Raw genomic sequence first — 20,433 nt, forward strand, 5'->3', positions numbered from 1 at the left:
TATTGTCTGTCTTTGGACGCTGCAGGGCTGCAGCAGTCAGCACAGGTTGGATGCAGCTATGATTGTCTGAATTGTTTTAGGCCTCAGCAAAATCATATAAACCATTGTGGTAGAGAAACCTGGCTGGTGCCTGAAGCTTTACACAACAAAATGGCCAGAACCCCAAATAACACTCAATACTTATTAGGAATCCATCGTGTTTAGGTCAGTTTAGCTGAACTCCAAATCCCAGATTTTAGCAATTAACTTGGTGAGTACAATGGAATGATTGTCAAAATCTTAAAAATAATGCAGTACTATAAATAACATCATTTTTTTATAGTACTGTACTGTAAGAGCTATTCACAGACCTTAAATAATGATAATTCATGACATTAATACTAACTGCTAGAAAAGAGTTAGATTAGGGCTACAACTAATGATCATTTTTGTTATCAATTAATCTGATGATTATTTTCTGGATTAAGTGATTAATTGACAAAATGTATTGTTTAGTCAATGAAAGTTTCCCAAAACCCAAGATGATGTCTTCAGTTGTCTTGTTTTGTCCACCCAACAGTCCAAAAACCAACAATATTCAATTTACAATAATTTAAATCATTTTTGCTTGAAAAATGGCTAAAGCAATAAGCGATCGTCAAAATAGTTCATTTTCTGTTGATTGATTAAGTTTCCATTTCATTTCTAAGTATCCAAATTTAATGAACAGCATTCCAAAACTTGTTTTATAGCGTTAAAGGAAATCCTACCTTTCCTTTAACATTTATCTCAGGGGTTGTGTCCTACAGCAGTTTGGCCATGTTTTTATCAAACACATGAAACAGAATTGAACTGGTCCCAGGTCTGCACATCCTGGCCAGGTCACTTCAGTCAGGAAGCAGAATGTCTAATCAGCCACAGTTCATTGCCTGGCCACCGTGCCCACCACGAGACTGTTTATGCCTAATGGATGAGTTGGGACTCCAGCATTTTAGGCTTGAAGACGAGCCAGTCTTATCATGGGCCTGATCCTAAAGGGGAATCAGGTTCAATGAATTGCACCAAACTTTGGGTCTGAGGCCAGAAAAGCAATTTTTGTCTGCTACACCAGCCAGACTATAATCTTACCTGAGCATTTCATTTTTTTTCAATCACTTTAATTATTTTTTTTTTCATGCAGAATTGAAGATGATATCCAAATTTGAACCAAGAAAGTGAATCCTTTTCACCCGTAACACTCTTTTTGAAGTGCACTTTTCTAAAGTTGGAAGCTTCCTCATGCAGGGTTCAAAGCTTCTCCCTTTGCATTCACTTCCAACAAGGTGACCACGGTGTCCTCCTCTGGCCGGGGCTGGTCATCCATAATAGATGACTAACCTTGTGTTTGTCTGTACCAACACCAAGTGAGACACTGCCAGTTCAAACACATGTCCTCAACTTCAGCTTGAACCCTACAGGCAGAGACAATTATAAAGTAAACCCCAACACACAAGACAAATAAAAACGCTATATATTTAGAATAGCATCAGATATTCAGTGTTGCATGATTGGTCTATCTTTTGAGACATTTAAGCTCCAGCGTATCATTCCTCTACACAATTCCCCCTTTTTTAATTTCCAAATTTTAATCAGTTGCTGTTTTGCCAAAGGGCCTCAATGGATCAATCCAATCATCACACACAGTATGGAGGCATCCAAACCAAACTGAGTCAGTTATATGAAACCTAATATGTCTTTTCAAGCTAGATTTGATGTTTTTTTTTCACCCCCATGCGCTTCCTTTAGGTCTATTGTTTTTTTCCTCAGAGGCCATAAAGCAACTTTTTAATTTGTGCAAGTATCATAGTGAAACCTATACAAAAAAAAAAAACAATAAAAAAAATTAAAATAGAAATCAAATGACAGAGAGTTAACAAATGAGTAGAGAGAGTGCATGCACAAAAATACATAAAACCCACATGTCTGTGCTCACTGCAGTCATAAATACTGCATGCCTGGCCAACAAAGCCACTGACATTGTTCATTTTTACTGGATGGTGCCCAGTTTGGGCAATATGGCCAGATTTGGTTTACCTCAGCTGTGTGGAAGCGCTTGAGGTACAAGTTTTCTGTGGATCAGTAGTGTGAAAAAAGCCCCTCACTGTGCCCACTCAACCCAAAAGGTGAAGAGCAGTGGAGTCTGTCAGAGCCGTATGGTGTCTGATGTTAACGGCAGCAAATACTGCCAGGCTCCTCCTTTGTTTCTGTCTGCTTTGTTCTGGCTGAGTCAGGAACTTCGACAGACACATTGCAGATTTAAATACTCGATGTGAATCATTTGAATATCAATGAGTCAGTGCCAATAATAATTTTGAGACATTAGTAAATGCATCCTCTGTCCTCAAAATATGTTTATATGCTGCTAATCTGCAACATATCTGAACATATCTGCAGCCTGGTGTCCAAGTCATGTGCTTTTAGGGCTGGACCTATCATAAGGACACTGATGTCATGTGCTTTATCATTTTTTGGCCAAATTTGTGGGTTAAAAAAAGGAAGAAAAAAAAAACACTGACACATGATGTGTATTTTACAGACAAATTTCAGTATTTTTTGACTCAATAAAAATACCTTTGACCACTTTTTTGTAGTGTGGAGAGGGCTTTGAAAGCTTAATGTTGAAAAATAAAATGCACAGACAACATATAAAAGAATGGATCTCTAATCAAAAATGTTCTGGAGGGTTGACAGTTTATACCAGTTTCAACATATTGTGGAAATACAGAATATGGATTTAATTGAAAACCGTCTTGTTTGCTTTACAGCACAAGCTGCAGCTAAAGCTTTTGTAGCAATAACAAATGGAGGAAGAAATGAAAGTCAGATAGGTGAAAAAAAACACTTCCGCAATGTTTATCCTCTTCAATAAAGCCAGAGACAAACTTAAACTCCAGAAGCTTTCTGGCAGGAAGAAACAGGATTTATACTATCGTGGTTCCTCTGGGCTTTGCAAATTGTAAATATTGCCGTGCCCTTTTTTTTAATTAGAAATATAGCTCCCAGACTCATATATATATATGTCTCTCTGAATGTTTGTGGATCACCACTTTACATCCTGAGGAAAGTCCTTTCACTCTGGCAAGTATGCAGGGCACCAAGTCATTTTGTTTCTCTTATATCTCATATCTCTATTCACTTATATTTATTTTCAGTAAATGTTATTTACCTATATGCCTTTTCAAAGCCCTCTGTACCAGGACATACCTTTAACACACCTCTAACATACACCTCTAACATGTTGTTAAAATGTTCAGAAACAGCCAAATTTAAATACACTGAGACAAAAAAACATATCAAACTCAGCTTAAATGCAGATTGTAAACAAAATTCAAAAGATTCAATCAGGATTTCTTGACATGTCGATTCACAATTCATAATGTTGTAATTTTCCAGTGATTTTTGAAAAATTATGAAACTAAAATGGGAGCAGTATTACTAAGAGACAGAGAGATTCACACACCGATATCAAGTGTTTATAGGAGGACGGGGATGGTCATTGTGACACAGCTCAGCTCATGGGATATTGACATTCATGTGGTGACCCTGCTAAAACCGGCGTTGATAGCATTGATCGTATAAACCTTAAATCAATGCAGCCCAGACCACTTGTAAAGCAGTAGCCTCGCTTGAATCCCGCCGTCCAAAGCAGCTCTCTGAGCATCACAGCATGGCGTGTTTTTGAAAAGCCTGCCGAGCGAGACAAACCGATCCATAGCTTCCCCCAGCTTCCCTCATGGGCTGTGAGGAAGGCACACAGCCCAAAAGCCTGGCCTGTTTGTAGTGCTGCTGAATCTCTGATGCACACGACGGAGCACCATGGTTTGCTTTTTCAACAAAACAACTAAATGAAAATCACTGTTTTAGTAAAAAAAAAAAAAAAAAAAAAGGAGACTGTCTTCCATTAAAATGTCAATCATCAGCACTTTTATGTAAAAAAATTGATGTGAAACAATGTGTAACGTGAAGAAGGTCACTTGTAGTCATCCTGATAATCAGAGTGAATTTCCATTTTGTTTGACTTCATACATTCAGTCTAACATTGTGTTCATGTTGGCTGATTTCTTGTGGTGTTGGAGGCAGGTTTGTATTTTTTGCTTATCTAACCAATACATATTGAGTAACATATCCATCCCACCAGTGTCTTTTTTACTTGACACAGAAGCTGCAGTAGTAGCTAGGAGCAGTTAACTTAACTTTTCTCATAAATTATTTCATGAAATAACTATTTTCACAAGTTGCATTACAACAACCTGTAAGCAACCTCTGCTGGGTTGCTCTCATCCATGGTTGTTGGTATTTTTGTGGCACTGTATTATGTGGATGAAGCTAGGTAACTGGCTAACTATGCTGAAAGATGATGGTCCTGCTCTTAACCAGGCCTACAGAGGATATTTTTAGGTCGTTGTTTACAGCATTGTTTTCTGATAAGTCCATTGTACACTACCTGCCCAGCACACATAGCAGACAGACAAAGTTAGTAAGTTAGTCATCTTAAGTGTTGGTGGAGACCAAAAACAAAGCCTAAAGTGAATATTATACTTACATTCATCAGATGGACAAGAACACTGCTCCTAATGAATGGAGACATTTGAAATTGTCATAGTAGGACAAGTACAGGTGTTACTAGTAATTGTAAAGATGGCTCTGTTCTAGACAGCGCGATAGTGAGCCAGCATGCACTGCACCAGGACTCTGAAACTGAAGCAGCTAAATGGAATTCAGCCATCGTTTGTAACATGTTCATCCTAACAACTCCATGCGGTAATACCATTCAAAGTTTGTGTTTTCAGCTTGCTCACTGTCCCCAAGTGGCTAAAGTAAAAATAGTCAGTTTATGAAGGTTTTAACTTTTACTGTTTGTGAATAGTTGCACTTTTTATTATCGGTATTGAAGCAAGTAATCAAGCTTTCCTTTAGCTGAGCTGACTTAAATGCTCCGCTGTTCGCACAGCACATACATCTTTCAACTCCACATCGATTCACAAAGCACATATTAGATAAACACAGTTCACTCAAAATAGAATAGAATTAGTTTAATTGTTTTTAAGTTCAGAGTTGTGTCTGATAAGTAGGAGGTCACAGGACCAAAGTATCAAAGTCTGTGATGTAGAGGATAATTTTTTTTCTATTAATGTGTTTCTTTTTGTTCCTGTATCTGTGTTGTGCCTCAAGCTGTGTCTCAGTGAGCACACAGGAAAAATCAGTCAGACTTGATATGGTGTCAGCATCAAATAATTTCCGCTCTGTGTTGGGATTATAGCGAGAGCCAGTGTCTTATAAAGCAGACAGCATGCTTTTAATAAATCAGACTTGCACAGAAACTGGAAAGTTACACGCTGGTGGGCTAGTTTATTGTCCCTTTTCAAATGTAGACAACATCACACCGGCCTCATACTGAAAGAAAATGAACCATGGACTTTTGGCCTCAATTTAATTTCCTAGACACACAACCCTGGTTGAAAGAAAGGATGAAAAAAAACATTAAATGCAGAAGCAGCTTCGACTTTGTTAGGCTACATCCGCACTAATGTTTTCTTTTTAAAATGCAAACCTTTTGCTACGTTCACGCCTAGCATCCACACTACTTTGGCGTTTTTGAACCCCCACAGTCCCGGAATTTTTGAAAACTCAACAAAGGGAAAGCTTTTCTTCAGGAAATGTTCAGAGCGTCACGACATGAACGCACATCACCACAAATCTGCAGCCAAAGACAGTAATGGCACTGTGCTCTGGCGCGGCATTTCTCAGAGGCTGAGATCTATCAACATATCAGTCCTGCTGCCTTCAGATGCTGTGGGGATTTAATGAACTAATAATATAGATAGATAAGCAAGATTATCTCTGAAACGGTGCTAAAATGCTCATGTGGATGGAGATCGTTTTCATTTTAGAACAGTGTTTTTAAATGAAAACGTATTAGTGTGGATGTCTGGTAATATTGTGCTTCGTGGCTACTCAAGCCATTGAAGAACAAAGGAACATCTTCCCACTGTCACCTTTATGTAATCCATAAATGTTAATCAGGAGAAATCCATCAAGAAGGGAGACATGTAGTGACCCTTTCAATAATACAAACACATGTTTGTGCACAGCAGACCTTGATACACAATATGTTAAACAACATTTATTAACATATAAATGTAGGGAATTAAAAGCATAGATCTCTCTCATGTTTCATACTGCATTTACATTTTAGATGGCATAATTGCCTGCTTCTGGTCATGAGTATCAATACTACAAAAGAAAATTCCACATAACCTTGTTTTTCTGAAAGGAGATTATTAGGAACTTTGACAAAATATTGTTAAAGATAGTATAAAAAAAGCTGATAAAAGAGTCCAAATATGTGTGAAAATGATTCTGTGATAATCTCCTGCATTTGCATGACATCCTGTTCCTCAAGACAATACCTTCTGTCTTATCTGAACCCAAGGACTCTATAATCATCATGATTCCCTCAACTAATGGTAATTGAATATCATAAGGTTTTTGTGCACAACACCTAAGCTATTATTTTCCTTGCGTTCTACCGTAGATTTCTAATTTTCAGAGTATTTGTAGAAACATGTTGAATTGCCACCTCTCATTCACTGCCACCAAATGAATTAGTCACACCTGAACGAGAATAAAAATGAGTTTTGGATTTGTGCAGATGAAACTTTGGGAATGGAAGTTGCTTGAACATGTGTGCCAAATGACATTCAGAATATGAAAATACACACATGCATCAAAAAGAGAGCAGCCGAGTGTAGGGTATAGAATGCAGACATATATACAGCAAGATTAAAGAGAAGTGAAATTTTCAACATGAAAGAGAAAATAACTAAACATAATAGGTGTTAATGGATTGAAATAAGGAAATATGTGTGCATCATTAGACTATGCAGATTATGATGGCATAGTATGTAGTATTGCAGAATAATTATATGATATTGCACAGTAGCATATTACACAAGTATAGCAGTTGCTATATAAAGAATTTGCTTGAAGAAATACATGATTTGAACATGATCAGAATATTAAGACACACTCATTGCCATGTATAGTATCAGAAAGTGCAGCATTGGGTGCTTACAACATTGTAAATCACATCTGGACAGGATACTATGACATTATATTAAACTAAACAGTGTCAGTATGAAAACGGCATCATAGGAAAATGTATTTTAATTGTCAAGGTTACCGCACTGGCATCACAGTACTACATTTAAGTGCTGCTGTTGGTTGAAAACTGTGAACATTAGTATTTTGTTCATGCTGGAGAGGCTGTCTGGTCCAACCCTTCATGCCTCAACAGATCAGTACAGACAAAATGCTATTGGTGATACTACTAAAGACACTATACAATATCTGTTGCTTTCACTGCTTGCAATAATTGACACAAAAGGGACAGGTAGAGACGGGGTGTAATGCGACAGAGACAGAAATCTTGCAACAACACCGATACGCAGTATCTCAGGCACCTGGAGGCAGGAGAGCTGCAGCTGGTTGTAGAGGTGCTGCAGCATCGTCAGCACCCGTACCTCCTGCAACTATAATCCAGTCTATATTCATGTGGAAATGCTCCTTTAAATATAGCTAAATTTGAATTGCCTTTCTACTTGATAATTATGAGGACAGTGAATTGGAGATGTTTGCATTATTGTTTTAATGGTTGCTATAATAAGGCTACAATTGGCTCCAGTGGGTGTTGAATCCATACAGTTATTAATGCACTTAACCACATTCTTTATTCTTCCATATATTTTTACACGTGTAAACAGAACTCAGAATTAAGTCTTGTAATGTTTTACTGTTTTCCAGACTTATTTGGTAGCCATATGTTGCTTGTTAATTCTGCAGCTCTGTGTTTTGAGAGCACAGTGTCTCAGAGGATGTCTGAGCCTCAGTGCTAATTTGTAATGTAGCATACCACTTGGTTAGACTATAAACTGTTGTTGGTGTTGTTATTGTATGATGTTGTTGTGTATTAATATTTTATATGTCTAGTCTGTTAAATGATATGAGCTTTGTCATTTTGCCCACATGGCCCCTAATTGCCAGGCAGTCTCCTCTTGTCCAATCTTTTAAAATAATACCCTGGTAATTGTTGCTTTTTTGAGGGGGGTGACTTCTTCTATTATAATTATTATTATTTACTCAGTATGAATATCCTGGCTTGGTTGAGTGGTTTACTCTAATATTAAAGAGCTTATTGTGTTACAGGCAAATCATCCTGGTTTCATATTTCATTTTTGCTGTTTGTGCTTACTCCAATTTGCGGTGTTATGGGTACAATTTGATGTCAGCAAAAAAACACAGCAGCAAGTGAAAGTCTCGCTATTACAACTGGGGTCATTATTTCTTTCCCCTGTAGAAGTAACCTTCATTTGCTCAGTGAAAGAGGAAAGAAGCAGCTAGGGGACAGACCTTTTCATGCCATTTTGCTGCCAAGCTGTTCTACAGACACAATATCACAGGTTAACAGGAATATTCTGTTAACTGGTTTATTCATTACAACGGGAATACTCAATCTCAGTGTGTCAGAGGGGCACATCAGGAGTTTAACCCCAATAAGACCTTAATGGCAGTATGGCCAATAGCTGGGTCCTTCTATGCATGTAAATGCTGTCAACGTTAGTGCCTTGAGCTCCCTTTTGAATTAGAAAGGCAGTGAGTGGCAGAGGTAATGCTGCCTATTAAACAACATTGTAAAACAAAGCTAAATGTTACTGTGTATCAGTGTGTTGCATTGCAACTGACACTTTAACGGCACCCTGTGTCGTTTTTTGTAAACCAATTTATGTTTAAATTCACCAATTCTCACCAAAACACATAGTGAGTAACAATGAGGCCTATAAAACATTTGCAGGGCTGATTTTTGGAAGACATGTTTCTTGGCATGTGACGGCCACAAATTGTCCATCAGTGGAGTATTAAACCATTGACAGGATCAGCAGGTGTACGTATGTCGTTGTTCACCATTACTGGCCATTTAATCCACAGGAAAAATTACATCTAAAAACTATTTAGATTAAAACCACTATGTGCATAAATTTCAAAAGTCCTAACTTTTGTGCCACCCAGTGATAGTATCAAAAAAGACAGAGGCAGATAGAAATACATGGTGGTCAACAAGGGGACACTTGTGTTATGGGTAACTGTATGTTGTAAAGGTCTCATTCACCTCCCAAATTCTCAACATGTTGTGTGGGCTTGTGTGGCTAACAAGTCGATTGGTAGCTTCAATTTTCAGGTTCCAGGTTCTGCAGCAATATTCACTCAAGCTGGTTTCATTTTTTAACAAACAAAAGCTTATGTCATCATAATAATTTAAAGGTGCTGTAATCAGATACAAATACAACACATTATGGCTTTAAAGGCATCATTCTGATGATGTAATTTTCCTTCATCAAGACCCTCAATTTAAATGATAACTTACAGAATTAATAGTGTCTTAACAAGCTGTAGCAAGTGAAAGTTAAAAGTGCTGACCGTGAATTTCAACAGCTATAATAACAACTGTCGCTGAAAAATTTACTGAGCTGTCGCTAATTAACAATGATTTTTAAATTGGCTAACAAAAAAAAAAAAACTCTTTAAAACATCTGACTGTAGAGTAAAACCATGATCTCATTAAAATGGTAAATGGACTGCATTTATATAGCGTTTTTCTAGTCTACTGACCACTCAGAGCGCTTTACAACACATGCCAACATTCAGCCACCCACACACACATTCATACACTGATGGCAGAGGCTGCATGCAAGGTGCCAACCTGCTCATCAGGAGCAATACAGCGCTTTTTTTTATCCGAAGCACTTTACAAATGTTTCTAATGGTCACTCACCCATTCACACACACATACATACACACTCACACACCAAGGTGGGGTTCATTATCTTGCCCAAGGACACTCAACATGTGGACTGGAGGAGCCGGGGATTGAACCACCTGATCTGATTAGTGAGCCACAGCCGCCCCCATCCGACCCACCCCGTTTCATTTAACTCCCAAGAGAATACATGTTTACATGACAAATGTAATTTAAGGTTTTACAGTGATGCCTTCTCACCACACAGACTCAAACAATATCATGGCTTCATGCTATATTAGTTTTTATGAAACAAACCAAATTGAATCAAATGGTTTAAACCATTTCTGTCATTAATACTAATTTCCAGCGGAGAAACCCTCGTATGACGGCTGTGAAATGGGGTTGTGACTTTCACATTTGTTCAATGTCAAAATCAGCGCTGGATCATAAAGCCTCTTGGTAATAATCCTCACAATTCAAGTTTCATTTCATTTCATTTCACTTCATCGTAGGTATTCACTTTTATACCTTGACAACATGAACTGTGGATTCAAGTCAGCGCAATAACCGATGCATGAGAGGATTCAATGAATGAAAACTGTCAATTTCCATCATTAATATTTTAACTTGATATCAAATACAATCAGTGGCTCTGATAAAGTTTATTATGTTTGATGCAAGAAACTTCCTTTTGCTATCTCGCTGCTGTCAGATAGTCTAGATCTTTCCGCCTTCCTGCATCTTAATGCCTCGCATCCTGAAACTAAGTGACAGATTGATAGCTCAGCTCTAATACCATGCCTGCTCTGTCAGACTGAGAAAGGCCATGTCTTCTCTCTTCCATTCAGGACTTACATGACAGGAGTGTAAGTCATGAGGAGCACTGGTGCCATTATAACATCATCCTCATCCGTTAGTAAGTGGATTATGGGGTTGGAGCGCTGGCATGCTTTGATGTGTGGTTTGGTTTTATTGGCTCTATAAGAGGACACAGCCCACTTAGTCCTCACTATGATTCCAAGTAATGCCTGATATTAAACTGTTTTTTCCATAGCGCCTGTTTTAGCTCCCGTCTACGCACGGGCGCTAATGCAGGTTGATGGGTCTGAATTACATTTGTCACTGAGGGAGATTTGATTCAAAACCATTTGAAGTACTTGACATTTGACATCTTATTCTTGTTTAGTCAGGGATGAATGAAACAATGGCAGCACTGAGATTAATCTACTGCATACTTTAATAGCTAAGCATTGACATGCTCATATACCAAATATGAAAATTCATTACTTTAGTTTTAGCTATTTTTTTTTTTTTTTTTTTTTTACCATATTAGCAACAACTAAAATCAAATGAAATCTCTTTTTCCAACAGTTAAGTGTCATATAATAAAACAAACATTAAGTTGAGAATAATGTGTCAAAAATGATAGGAATACAAGCAAAGGTGAGAATAGAAGGGAAGGTATGAATCTTTTGAGGAGCAACTTAACATCCCGTCTGAGCTTGAGCATGTCTAGTAGAGATGTCTATACAGGTGGCGTTGCATTTCACTCACACGTAACTCTAACCTGGCTACTGTTGGTTGCTCTGAATCTCTTTGTAATTACAACTCCAGATAAAAGTTACCAGTGTATTGATTTCTGTTTTAAATGTCTTGATAAGAAGGTGTAGGGGAGCACTGCCAGGATTGGAGTGAATGTGACAACACATTGTACTTCTGGTGTGTGCAGTACAAGGCAACATCACAGATTTTTCACAGGTTTTGCTTTGGCCCAAAGGACAGAATTACTAAATGCTGTATATTCTGGAAAATGGCAGTGAACACAATGGCAGTCTGACTGGGACCAGAGTAAACTGATTGTATAATAATAATTAAAGTTCTATTTTCATTACTCTTTTATTTATTCAGTGTTAAAACCCCCATTAACATATTTTCTCAGTCAGCTTCTTACTATGATTTATGGGATCCTGCATGAAAGTTAGAACAGATTTGGTTATTTCATATGAGAGATTTCTATATTTGTGTTTTTGTCCATGCTCTTCTTACTGGTTTGATGTGTTCTGTGCTTGGAAAATGTTTAAACATGATAAAATAGAGGGGTTGTGTGTGTGTGTGTGTTTGCTTCACACAAGGTATGAAAACAAGTTTTTAGGGCATTTTCTTTTTTTGGTGGGTCGGAAGGGGGGTCACTTGGGGTCAGAGCTCAAGCTAGAAGTCACACTTTTGACAGCCTGTATCCAGCAGATATGGAGCAACATCAACATTCTTAATTCTGTTTTGGTCTCGACCACCTCTGGCTCTTTAGCTGCTAAATGCTCCGCTATGTTCACTGAGTCGCTGATTTTCTCATTCTGGTGTTTGGTGCTGGCCAGGTAGCATACAATGGGTTTATCAGAGCTTTTTCTTTTAGCAGCTGCCTGCAGCTGGATACAAGGTTGATGAGAATGGTGAGACCTGAACCAAGAACAATATAGCTGTTAGCAGTAAAATCAAAACAAGGAACTGAAAAATGCAAAAAGTTTCTACAGAGCTGAAGTGCATAATTTTCTATGAGTTTGTCACCATGAGTGACGCCTCTCACATTACACTTAACCCAGTGTTGATATAAAAAAAATTGATTAGTGCAACCTTAAGCATTCATGTTTTAATTGTAATTAATTGAAGGGAACAGTTCCATTTAGTGTATGGTTTTATTTAAGAGTGAACAGTGAACTTCGTCAGTGACTTTCAAAGTGCTGCAAATTTAATCATTACAAACCAAATTACTCTGGTCTCCTTTTTGACCACTGTGCATGCAGATTTACTGCATAAGTGGCCCATATCATGGTGTCATTTGTTAATGTCCTTGACTATGCAGATTAAGCAAACAACTTATGCAAATAGGCCTCTACTTTTGCCAATTTAAATTAATATGAGCAACTGAACCCCATTTTTATTCAGCCTCAGAATTGTTAATATGTTTGAAAAGGGATTTTTATGTAAATTACTGATTAAAATCCATTTTTCATTTCATCATTTTTGCTTATCTTTCCATAACTCTGCTTGTTTGACTGAACTGACACAGTTTAATTCTAAATGATTTTTTTTTCCTTTAGTTTTATCAGTTTTCACTGAACCCTTGTTATTATACTGTTGTTTTGGCCAGACTGTTGATTAACATCATTCAGTTACTAATTTTGTTTTCAGAATAATTTAAACTAGCTTTGTATCGCTCAGTTTACATTAAAAAGGGAAGAGAGGTCACAGTCTGGATCAGTTTGTGTCAGAGGAAGTTCAGCGCAGGCAGCAAAGACAGAAACATCTGTATGCACCAGGCTGCAGGGAGAACTTAACCAGTCCTTTTGTTCAAATTTTAAATGAACATAATTTTCTGACTGAGAGCGATTCTCTGTTTTTTAAAAAGGAGAATTGCTGCTGTCTTTCTCTGTGTGCTCTCACCTTGACATTTTTATAACTCTTTTTGACGTTTTCCAGATTGCACAATGTATCTCATTTTGATTTCAGTTTTAAGCTGGGTATCAGATAAGACACGAGGATGCGGTAAATGACACATAGTATAAATGAAACATAATGAGTTTAAGTCCAGATTATGATCATGCCTGCATGTTCTCTCCTCCTTCCTGTCACTTCTTCCTATATTATCCCTTTCAGTAACCTTAAAAAATGCAAATAATGGAATTAGATAAATGAAACTGCCCAGAAATCTGCTATCATTGCCTTTATTCATGGAGGAGACATGGCTGATATTCAGACTGACAATCGCTGTGTCTCTCCTGTGTTTCCGCAGGCTGTATGCTTTTGACTTGCCGTAACTTTGATCCATATCCTGCTTCTTGGCAGGATTCTCTTACTCTGCTCTGCCTCTTCCGCTCTCTCTTTGACTCTCTCTCACTGTCTCTCTGTTTCTCTGCTTCCTGTCTGTTTCTGTCTCTGTCCCCCCTGCTAACCTGTCCTCAGGGCAGGCTGAACGCCCTTCATCTGTCCATCTTGTGCCCGTTCTCAATCCTCTACACCCGCTGGTGTAGACGCTGCTGCATCCCTCAAATCCGCAAAACCGCCTCATAAGTCATTAAAATCAGAGAGAGAATGAGCAAAATGCAAGTGGTCATGTGACCTGACCCAGTCATCTGGTATCATTGCTTCCTGGAGAACATGTGTGAGCTGATATTCAATTGACTTCTGTCTCCTGTATTTCCACAGGCAGCGAGCAAACCCGTATTCCTTGTGACTCTTTTATATTTCAGGGTTGTGATGGAAATTTGACCGCATATGTTGATCACACCACTCTAACACTGGAGGCAACTTCTTAAAGAATAATTCTATTTTATTCTAACTTGGGCCTTACTTTGGCAGTTTTTACTGAGATGCAGAAATACAGCGATATCGCTAAAAATGGGGTTGATGAGCAGTCAGAAATTCATTCAGGTTCACTGAACTTATTTTGAGAATAAAATGAAGGCGAACAGCAAAGTCATTAACCAAACTTTTGGTTGTATACACGTCCATCATCATCATTCAAGTTTACTGACTGGCTTCACTGACTTTTAGATTTTCAGATTTCAGACTTGAAGTAAAGGTCTAGATGATCTGGTTAAACTGTGGGCAGTTACTTTATTGAGTCCAACATTATTATAACCAACAGAAATGATGGCCAAAACTATGAAAATAAGGTCTACGTGAGTTGTAATAAGCTGGAATTATCCTTTAACACAGTGATTCCGTAAGTGGGTGCCAGGGTATCCTTAGGTACCTTAAAGACGGGCCAAATGTGCTGCTAAATTTGTTTATTTCATTTTTTTAAAAATGTTTCTCCACATAAAAAACAGGGCAACATTTACATTAACTAGCTTTTTTAATTCATGTTTTCAAAACCATGTTATATTGGTTAATTGGTGACATGACAGGTCAGGGTTTTTGGTTGTATTAGTAACACAATAGACATTCCTGTACATGAGTCCTCCATGTCTGCAACAGTCAGAAATGACATCTGTCAAAGAAAGCAATGGAAATATCTGTAACTGTAATCAAGCTCAATGAAGCCTCCAGCTTTACAGACTTTTTTTTGGGTGCTTGTGTGACACGGATATCCGTCATTGTCTGACTCTTCAATTTTGCCGAAATAAAGAAGAAAGATTGTCTTTGAAGGCGTACGGTGCTTTAACAGTAATAAAGTTTGGATAAAGGGAACAATTCACAGTGGATAAGTTGATTATAGCTGATGACACTTTGCTCATCTTCCACATGGCCTTAAATTACTAGACATCAGTCAAGAACAGTCTTCTGAACTGTCCTATACTTCCTATCAAGGAGAAATGGCTGCACGGTAGCATGAGAGCTACTGTCAGTTAACAACACTGTAGGTGTTTTTCACTAAATTGCATCTGCAACCTTTTTCAAATTGTGCTGTTGGCATCACGGCTTCGACTTTGATCTGTATTCTACTTGGCAAGATTCTCTGACTCTGTTCTCGCCTTTGACTCACTCTTCTCTCTCTCTCTCTCTCTCTCTCTCTCTCTCATTTTTTTCTGTCTCTGCTTCAAATGCCACCCTCTTCCCCTCAGGGCGGGATGATCGCCCTTCTGCTGTCCATCCTGTGCCTAGTCCTGATCCTCTACACCCGCAGGCGCTGGTGTAAACGCCGTCGCATCCCTCAACCCCAGAAGAGTGCCAGCGCTGAGGCGGCTAATGAGATCCACTACATCCCTTCAGTGCTGATGGGAGGCCAGGCCCGGGAGAGCTTGAGGAACTCTCGGGGTCAGGGGCCCAACTCCAGCGGTACCCTCAGTATCCGGGAGACTCCGATTCTGGATGGGTACAAGTGGGGTTTGGGTAGATGGGAAGGGTGAATGTAATCTGACGCTATTTTTTTGCTAGAAATAAGCATATGCAGTAGTTGGCAGTAAACTGATTGTGTTATTGAGATCAATTATCAGTGGACATGGTTTGTAAATCCAAATGTTACACTGCATCAAGAGGCAGCAATGAATAACAGTTTGGATGTCACTACCGTGGAAACAGATGATTTAATGCAAACTGCTAACAGCACCTTAATTTTTTTTACATGTTACAGTCTGCAATGAGTTTTGAAGTTTAGGATTATAAAGCTCCTGCCCAGTATTTAAAGCACTGAGACCTTACCTTATCAGTACCTTCTGTCACACTTTGAAACCTTGACTGCTCCATCAAGCACGATATCCGCTTGTCACATTTTATTCTAATTTAGATAAACCAAGATAACCGAAATCTAAATGAATTCTACCTCATCCCTAGGTATGAGTACGACATCACAGACCTGCGTCACCATCTGCAGCGGGAGTGTATGAATGGTGGGGAGGAATTTGCCAGCCAAGTCACCCGTACCCTGGACTCCCTCCAAGGCTGTAATGACAAGAATAATATGGACCTCGCACCTGGTAAGTTGACAAATGCACAAACAGACAGATCAGACAAAGACAGTGATGCTGAACATGTACAGACAAACAGCCTCAATGATTCACTAGTCAATATTTTATACATTAATGAATCAAATGACTGTGGAATATGAACAGAGTTGCTCACAGGGACCAATCACTGAATTCTGCAGTTCTGCATAGCTTTTTAGCATGTCTGTATTACTGTATTATTAGCATATTGACAAGAAAATGTTTGACATTACATAACTTAAGTCTTTGAATCTGTGGTAATTGATATTTTTATATTTACGGTGGATCACAATGGTCACTCATAGTGATGAATCCACAGAGAATAATCACCCGACTCAGTCTCTTAGCTCATTGTTTTGATTTTCTGACCTGAACCTCTACTGTTTTTCATATTAAATGTGTTATTAAGCTGAGGTATATATGCCCTTAGATTAATACATTGGTTAGTTTAATTAATGTGATGATGGCATACTCTGTGTTAGTATAGGCAGAGATTTCAGGGCCTTTGCCTTTGTGTTTGTGAAACTTTACTGATCATTTTGAATTACAGACTAACTAGATTCTTTGGCTGGAGCTTTCACTTATCTCATTAATAGCCTTACGTTTTTCCTCCACCACAGCCCTACTGTTTTTAATGAATACAAAGTAATGACACAGTATATCAGAAATGTAACATTTGCCTGTGTTTTGGAGGATAGAGGAAAAATATAACGTAAGTTATTTTCTAAGCAGGCAACACTATAATTACATTAACACAGTTGCAATAATTGAAATAATCAGTGTGAAACTAAAGAAAAGTAATTGGATTTTTAATTGAATACCTTAACATGACTTATTTTCTCATACAAGCTGGAAATAACCATATAAATGAATGTATAACCAGTGATAGAGAGAGAAAAATGAAGAATGAACACACGTTAACAGTGTAAAAAGTAAAAATTTTATAAAAAAAGTGGAAGCAAATGAGCCAGTGTTTTCATAATCAGTATAAGAACACTTCAGAGTTCTGTGACGGATGCAGATACCACATATAAATATCAAACTGCAGGTATTCTTTCAAACTGTTTATTCCTCATGCTTGAAATAATCAAAAGGCTAATGTGCCTGCCAAGAATTTGTTTAAGGGAATCTATTTTTCATCATTGGATGTTGCAGTCAAGCACCACTCCCATGAGAATTACTGTATGAAGTGGAGCAGTTTTGATGCAGGTAGACCTTCTGAATTTCAATTAGCAACAGATTCACTGCTCAGATTCATCAAGAGATTGCGCATGGTGATGGCATGCTAACACCATGTTCTTATAAAATCCAAACAGCCCCACCCCAGTGGTGATGGAAGTGGAGTAATCCTGTGCATTATGCATTTAAGATGCTTAATGCGATGGACTAGAGAAATAGAAAAAGCAGGCGGCAGGCCATGCATGGAATATTGAACTATATAAACACTTCAGAGGTCACACAGAAAACGGTACTAAAATACCAAAGACTAAAGACTGAAATAACTAATTCAGTTAATATTTTTGGCTGCCCTGACCTTTCTTCTTGGAATAATGGAACTGTTATGAATACATAAACAAGTTAAAAAAAATAAATAATGATATGTCACTATTAATTCATTCGTGTTGTCAATTTTAAGATTATCATTACTTCAATATTTTGTATGCATGTGCTGTACTTGGTGGTATGCCTGCTTTGCTGCATCAAATCTCCCCTTTAAATGTTGACATATATTATTTTTAGAGAAATACATGTGTTTGGGAGCATGTGACTGGATACCAGAGGCTTATACTGCTTTAGTCATTTCAAACATTTTTATGGGTTTTGTGTTTTAGATGCTTTATTTCTTATAATTTCTTTGTGTAACTTTTGGAAGCTTCAGTCCCTTTTAAAGGGTAATGAAGCTTCCAAATTTGCTTGTTTAAATGAAGTTCAAATACCTTTAAAGTTATAATCCTTAAGATTTCAGTTGTGGTTGATTTTATGGTTGACACTGCAGTTCCCAGAATTATGGGGTCAGCAAACACTCCTTAAGCAGCTACTTTTTCAGAAATATAACAGGAGAGCAGCTGTTGTATCTGTTTACAGCACAGCCAAACAAACTCATGTTGTTTTAATAAAGAAATCAGTCAAAAATTAGCCTTTTTTCATCATGCCTTGAGCAACCGTGATCTGATTTCATACTGCACACAGCGTGAGTACTTTTCAACACAACAGCAGGACATGGTGAAGTTTGTTACCATGCTAACATCTCACTGTGGCTGTTCCATTTTCTCTGATTACTTCCTGCAATATTTAAAACTGATTTGCTGTCAACAAATGACCAAAGTGACAATTGACCAGTCACAGTCAGAGTTAAGTGCAGTGATAAACACACTGCATTTCCTGTGGTTGCTTCACAATAGAAGACACTGTGTTTCACCAGTTGAACATTTTTAAATTTTAAAATGAAGCTTAAGCTAAGGGAAATGTTGGGTTTGCATTAGCAGTAACTTAATACAGATCTGACACACCTGGAGAGTGAACATGAAAGAGTGAGGCTGATATCAATAAGATAAAGTTAGTTTGCGTTGGAGGGTTAAGTTATCATATAATCAGATAATCCCTCTCAATCATCACTTATGACTCACTAGACGTGTGTGGCAGTGTATTTATCTGCAGAGAGCCTGCCCTCTGCCTGTATTTTCTTATTTTCTTATTATTTTGCTATGTTTGGGATGCTTCTGGGCGTCAACCTTTGGACCATGGGTGTGTAGCCCCCAGCCAATACCAGCGCGCAAGTATGAGGTTGGAACTCATAGCATAGTGGTTACATCGCTATCTCCATCTCCCTCCTGTGCTCCGCTCTGCTCTCTGTCTCTGTGTCATGGATGATATTAAGTATTTTCTTTGTGTTGCATGCATCTTAAGGAATGTAAGAAACCTTTAGTTGCGGCACCATGTTCATGTGTCAATAAGATAAATTGGAACATCTAGTGTGGGGCCCTTAGGTGTAAATTCAGTAGCTTGATAGGAACGACGCCAAGATGTCTGACATGTTGACAGGTCCATATCATAACTCATTGTACAAAGGAGAAATCCACTAATAGTGGAAAACATATGTTGAAGAGGTGGCAAGGTTTTAAAAGATCCCAGCTCAAGTTGGCTTGTTGTTCATTGTATTTGCATGTGACAGAACCCCGGCGGGAAATAAAGCCGTATTCAACTTATGCTTCTTTGTGTATCTCACTCTATTCGGATCATCAGAAATACATAGTTACAATGGATGTATAAAGAGCTGCAGGTCTGTGTGTCTGCTTGGCCGAGGGCGGGGCTGATCTGCACACACACACAGAGCACAGAGGCCACAGCGGACAGGATGAAGCTCTGCATTCACACTAAATCCAGCAATGCGTCACCTTCCTGCAGGGCTGTGCGGAGGTGCTGGTGTGTTTATTTGTTCTTTAGAATGTAACCACTGTGAAACAATCAGAAAATAACATTTTATTTATGTAATTCACGGCTTCGTTCTCGTCAGCTCTCGTCTTCATTCACTCTCTAACTCGCTCGACCACAACCACTCTCTCTCTCAGATTGATCCAGGGAGAAGGGGCCAGCTTTGAATGCTGTGTTTACCAACACCAACTGACAAATCCTGCATAGTATACCTTTAAGGATTATAACTTAAAGGATATTACAGAAATCATGTTCTATAATAATGTCTTTTTTATTGTTTCCCTGAATCTCCTTCTAATTTCCTCCTCTGAGACTTAAATATGTTCAGTATATTCCCTTAATGAGTTTTAATTTCATGCCAGCTTTTCTCATTCTTTAATTTAGGCTGTTTGACTTCTCCCGCAGTAAACAACATCCTGTTTTCTTAGCTCTGCTATACTTTATGCTTGGTACATTTTGGTCTTAAAACTCCTATATCCAACCAGGAGCAACACATTTTTCCAAGTGGCTGCTTTCTCATTTTAGAAAAGAAAAAAAAAAAACTTCAGTTTGTGACTCAACTATTTGTGGCTTTTCTCTCCCCATGTTTGTCATTATCCCTCTTCTCCACAGTGAGCGACAACACCAAGCTGGCCCTGATGAATAAATACAAGGACAACATCATCGCCACGAGTCCCATTGACAGTAACCACCAGCAGAACACCCTGCTTCCGCACAATACCTCCACCAGCCAACGCAAACGTCTCTCCAGCAACACCCGCGGTG

General features: G+C 38.3%; 1 protein-coding gene across 4 annotated transcripts in view; it reads left to right on the forward strand.

Annotated features, from left to right (window-relative positions):
- Positions 1–20,433, forward strand: part of astn1 (astrotactin 1) — a 392,569-nt gene that overhangs the window by 75,781 nt on the left and 296,355 nt on the right. For all 4 annotated transcript variants that reach the window (XM_042427879.1, XM_042427878.1, XM_042427876.1 and 1 more), the window contains exons 3-5: positions 15,376–15,626; positions 16,085–16,227; positions 20,281–20,430. In XM_042427879.1, the coding sequence (XP_042283813.1) occupies positions 15,376–15,626; positions 16,085–16,227; positions 20,281–20,430 (544 nt within the window). The remainder of the gene's footprint in view (positions 1–15,375; positions 15,627–16,084; positions 16,228–20,280; positions 20,431–20,433) is intronic.

Source organism: Thunnus maccoyii, chromosome 12 (assembly GCF_910596095.1).
Source record: "Thunnus maccoyii chromosome 12, fThuMac1.1, whole genome shotgun sequence".
NCBI classification, from domain to species: domain Eukaryota; kingdom Metazoa; phylum Chordata; class Actinopteri; order Scombriformes; family Scombridae; genus Thunnus; species Thunnus maccoyii.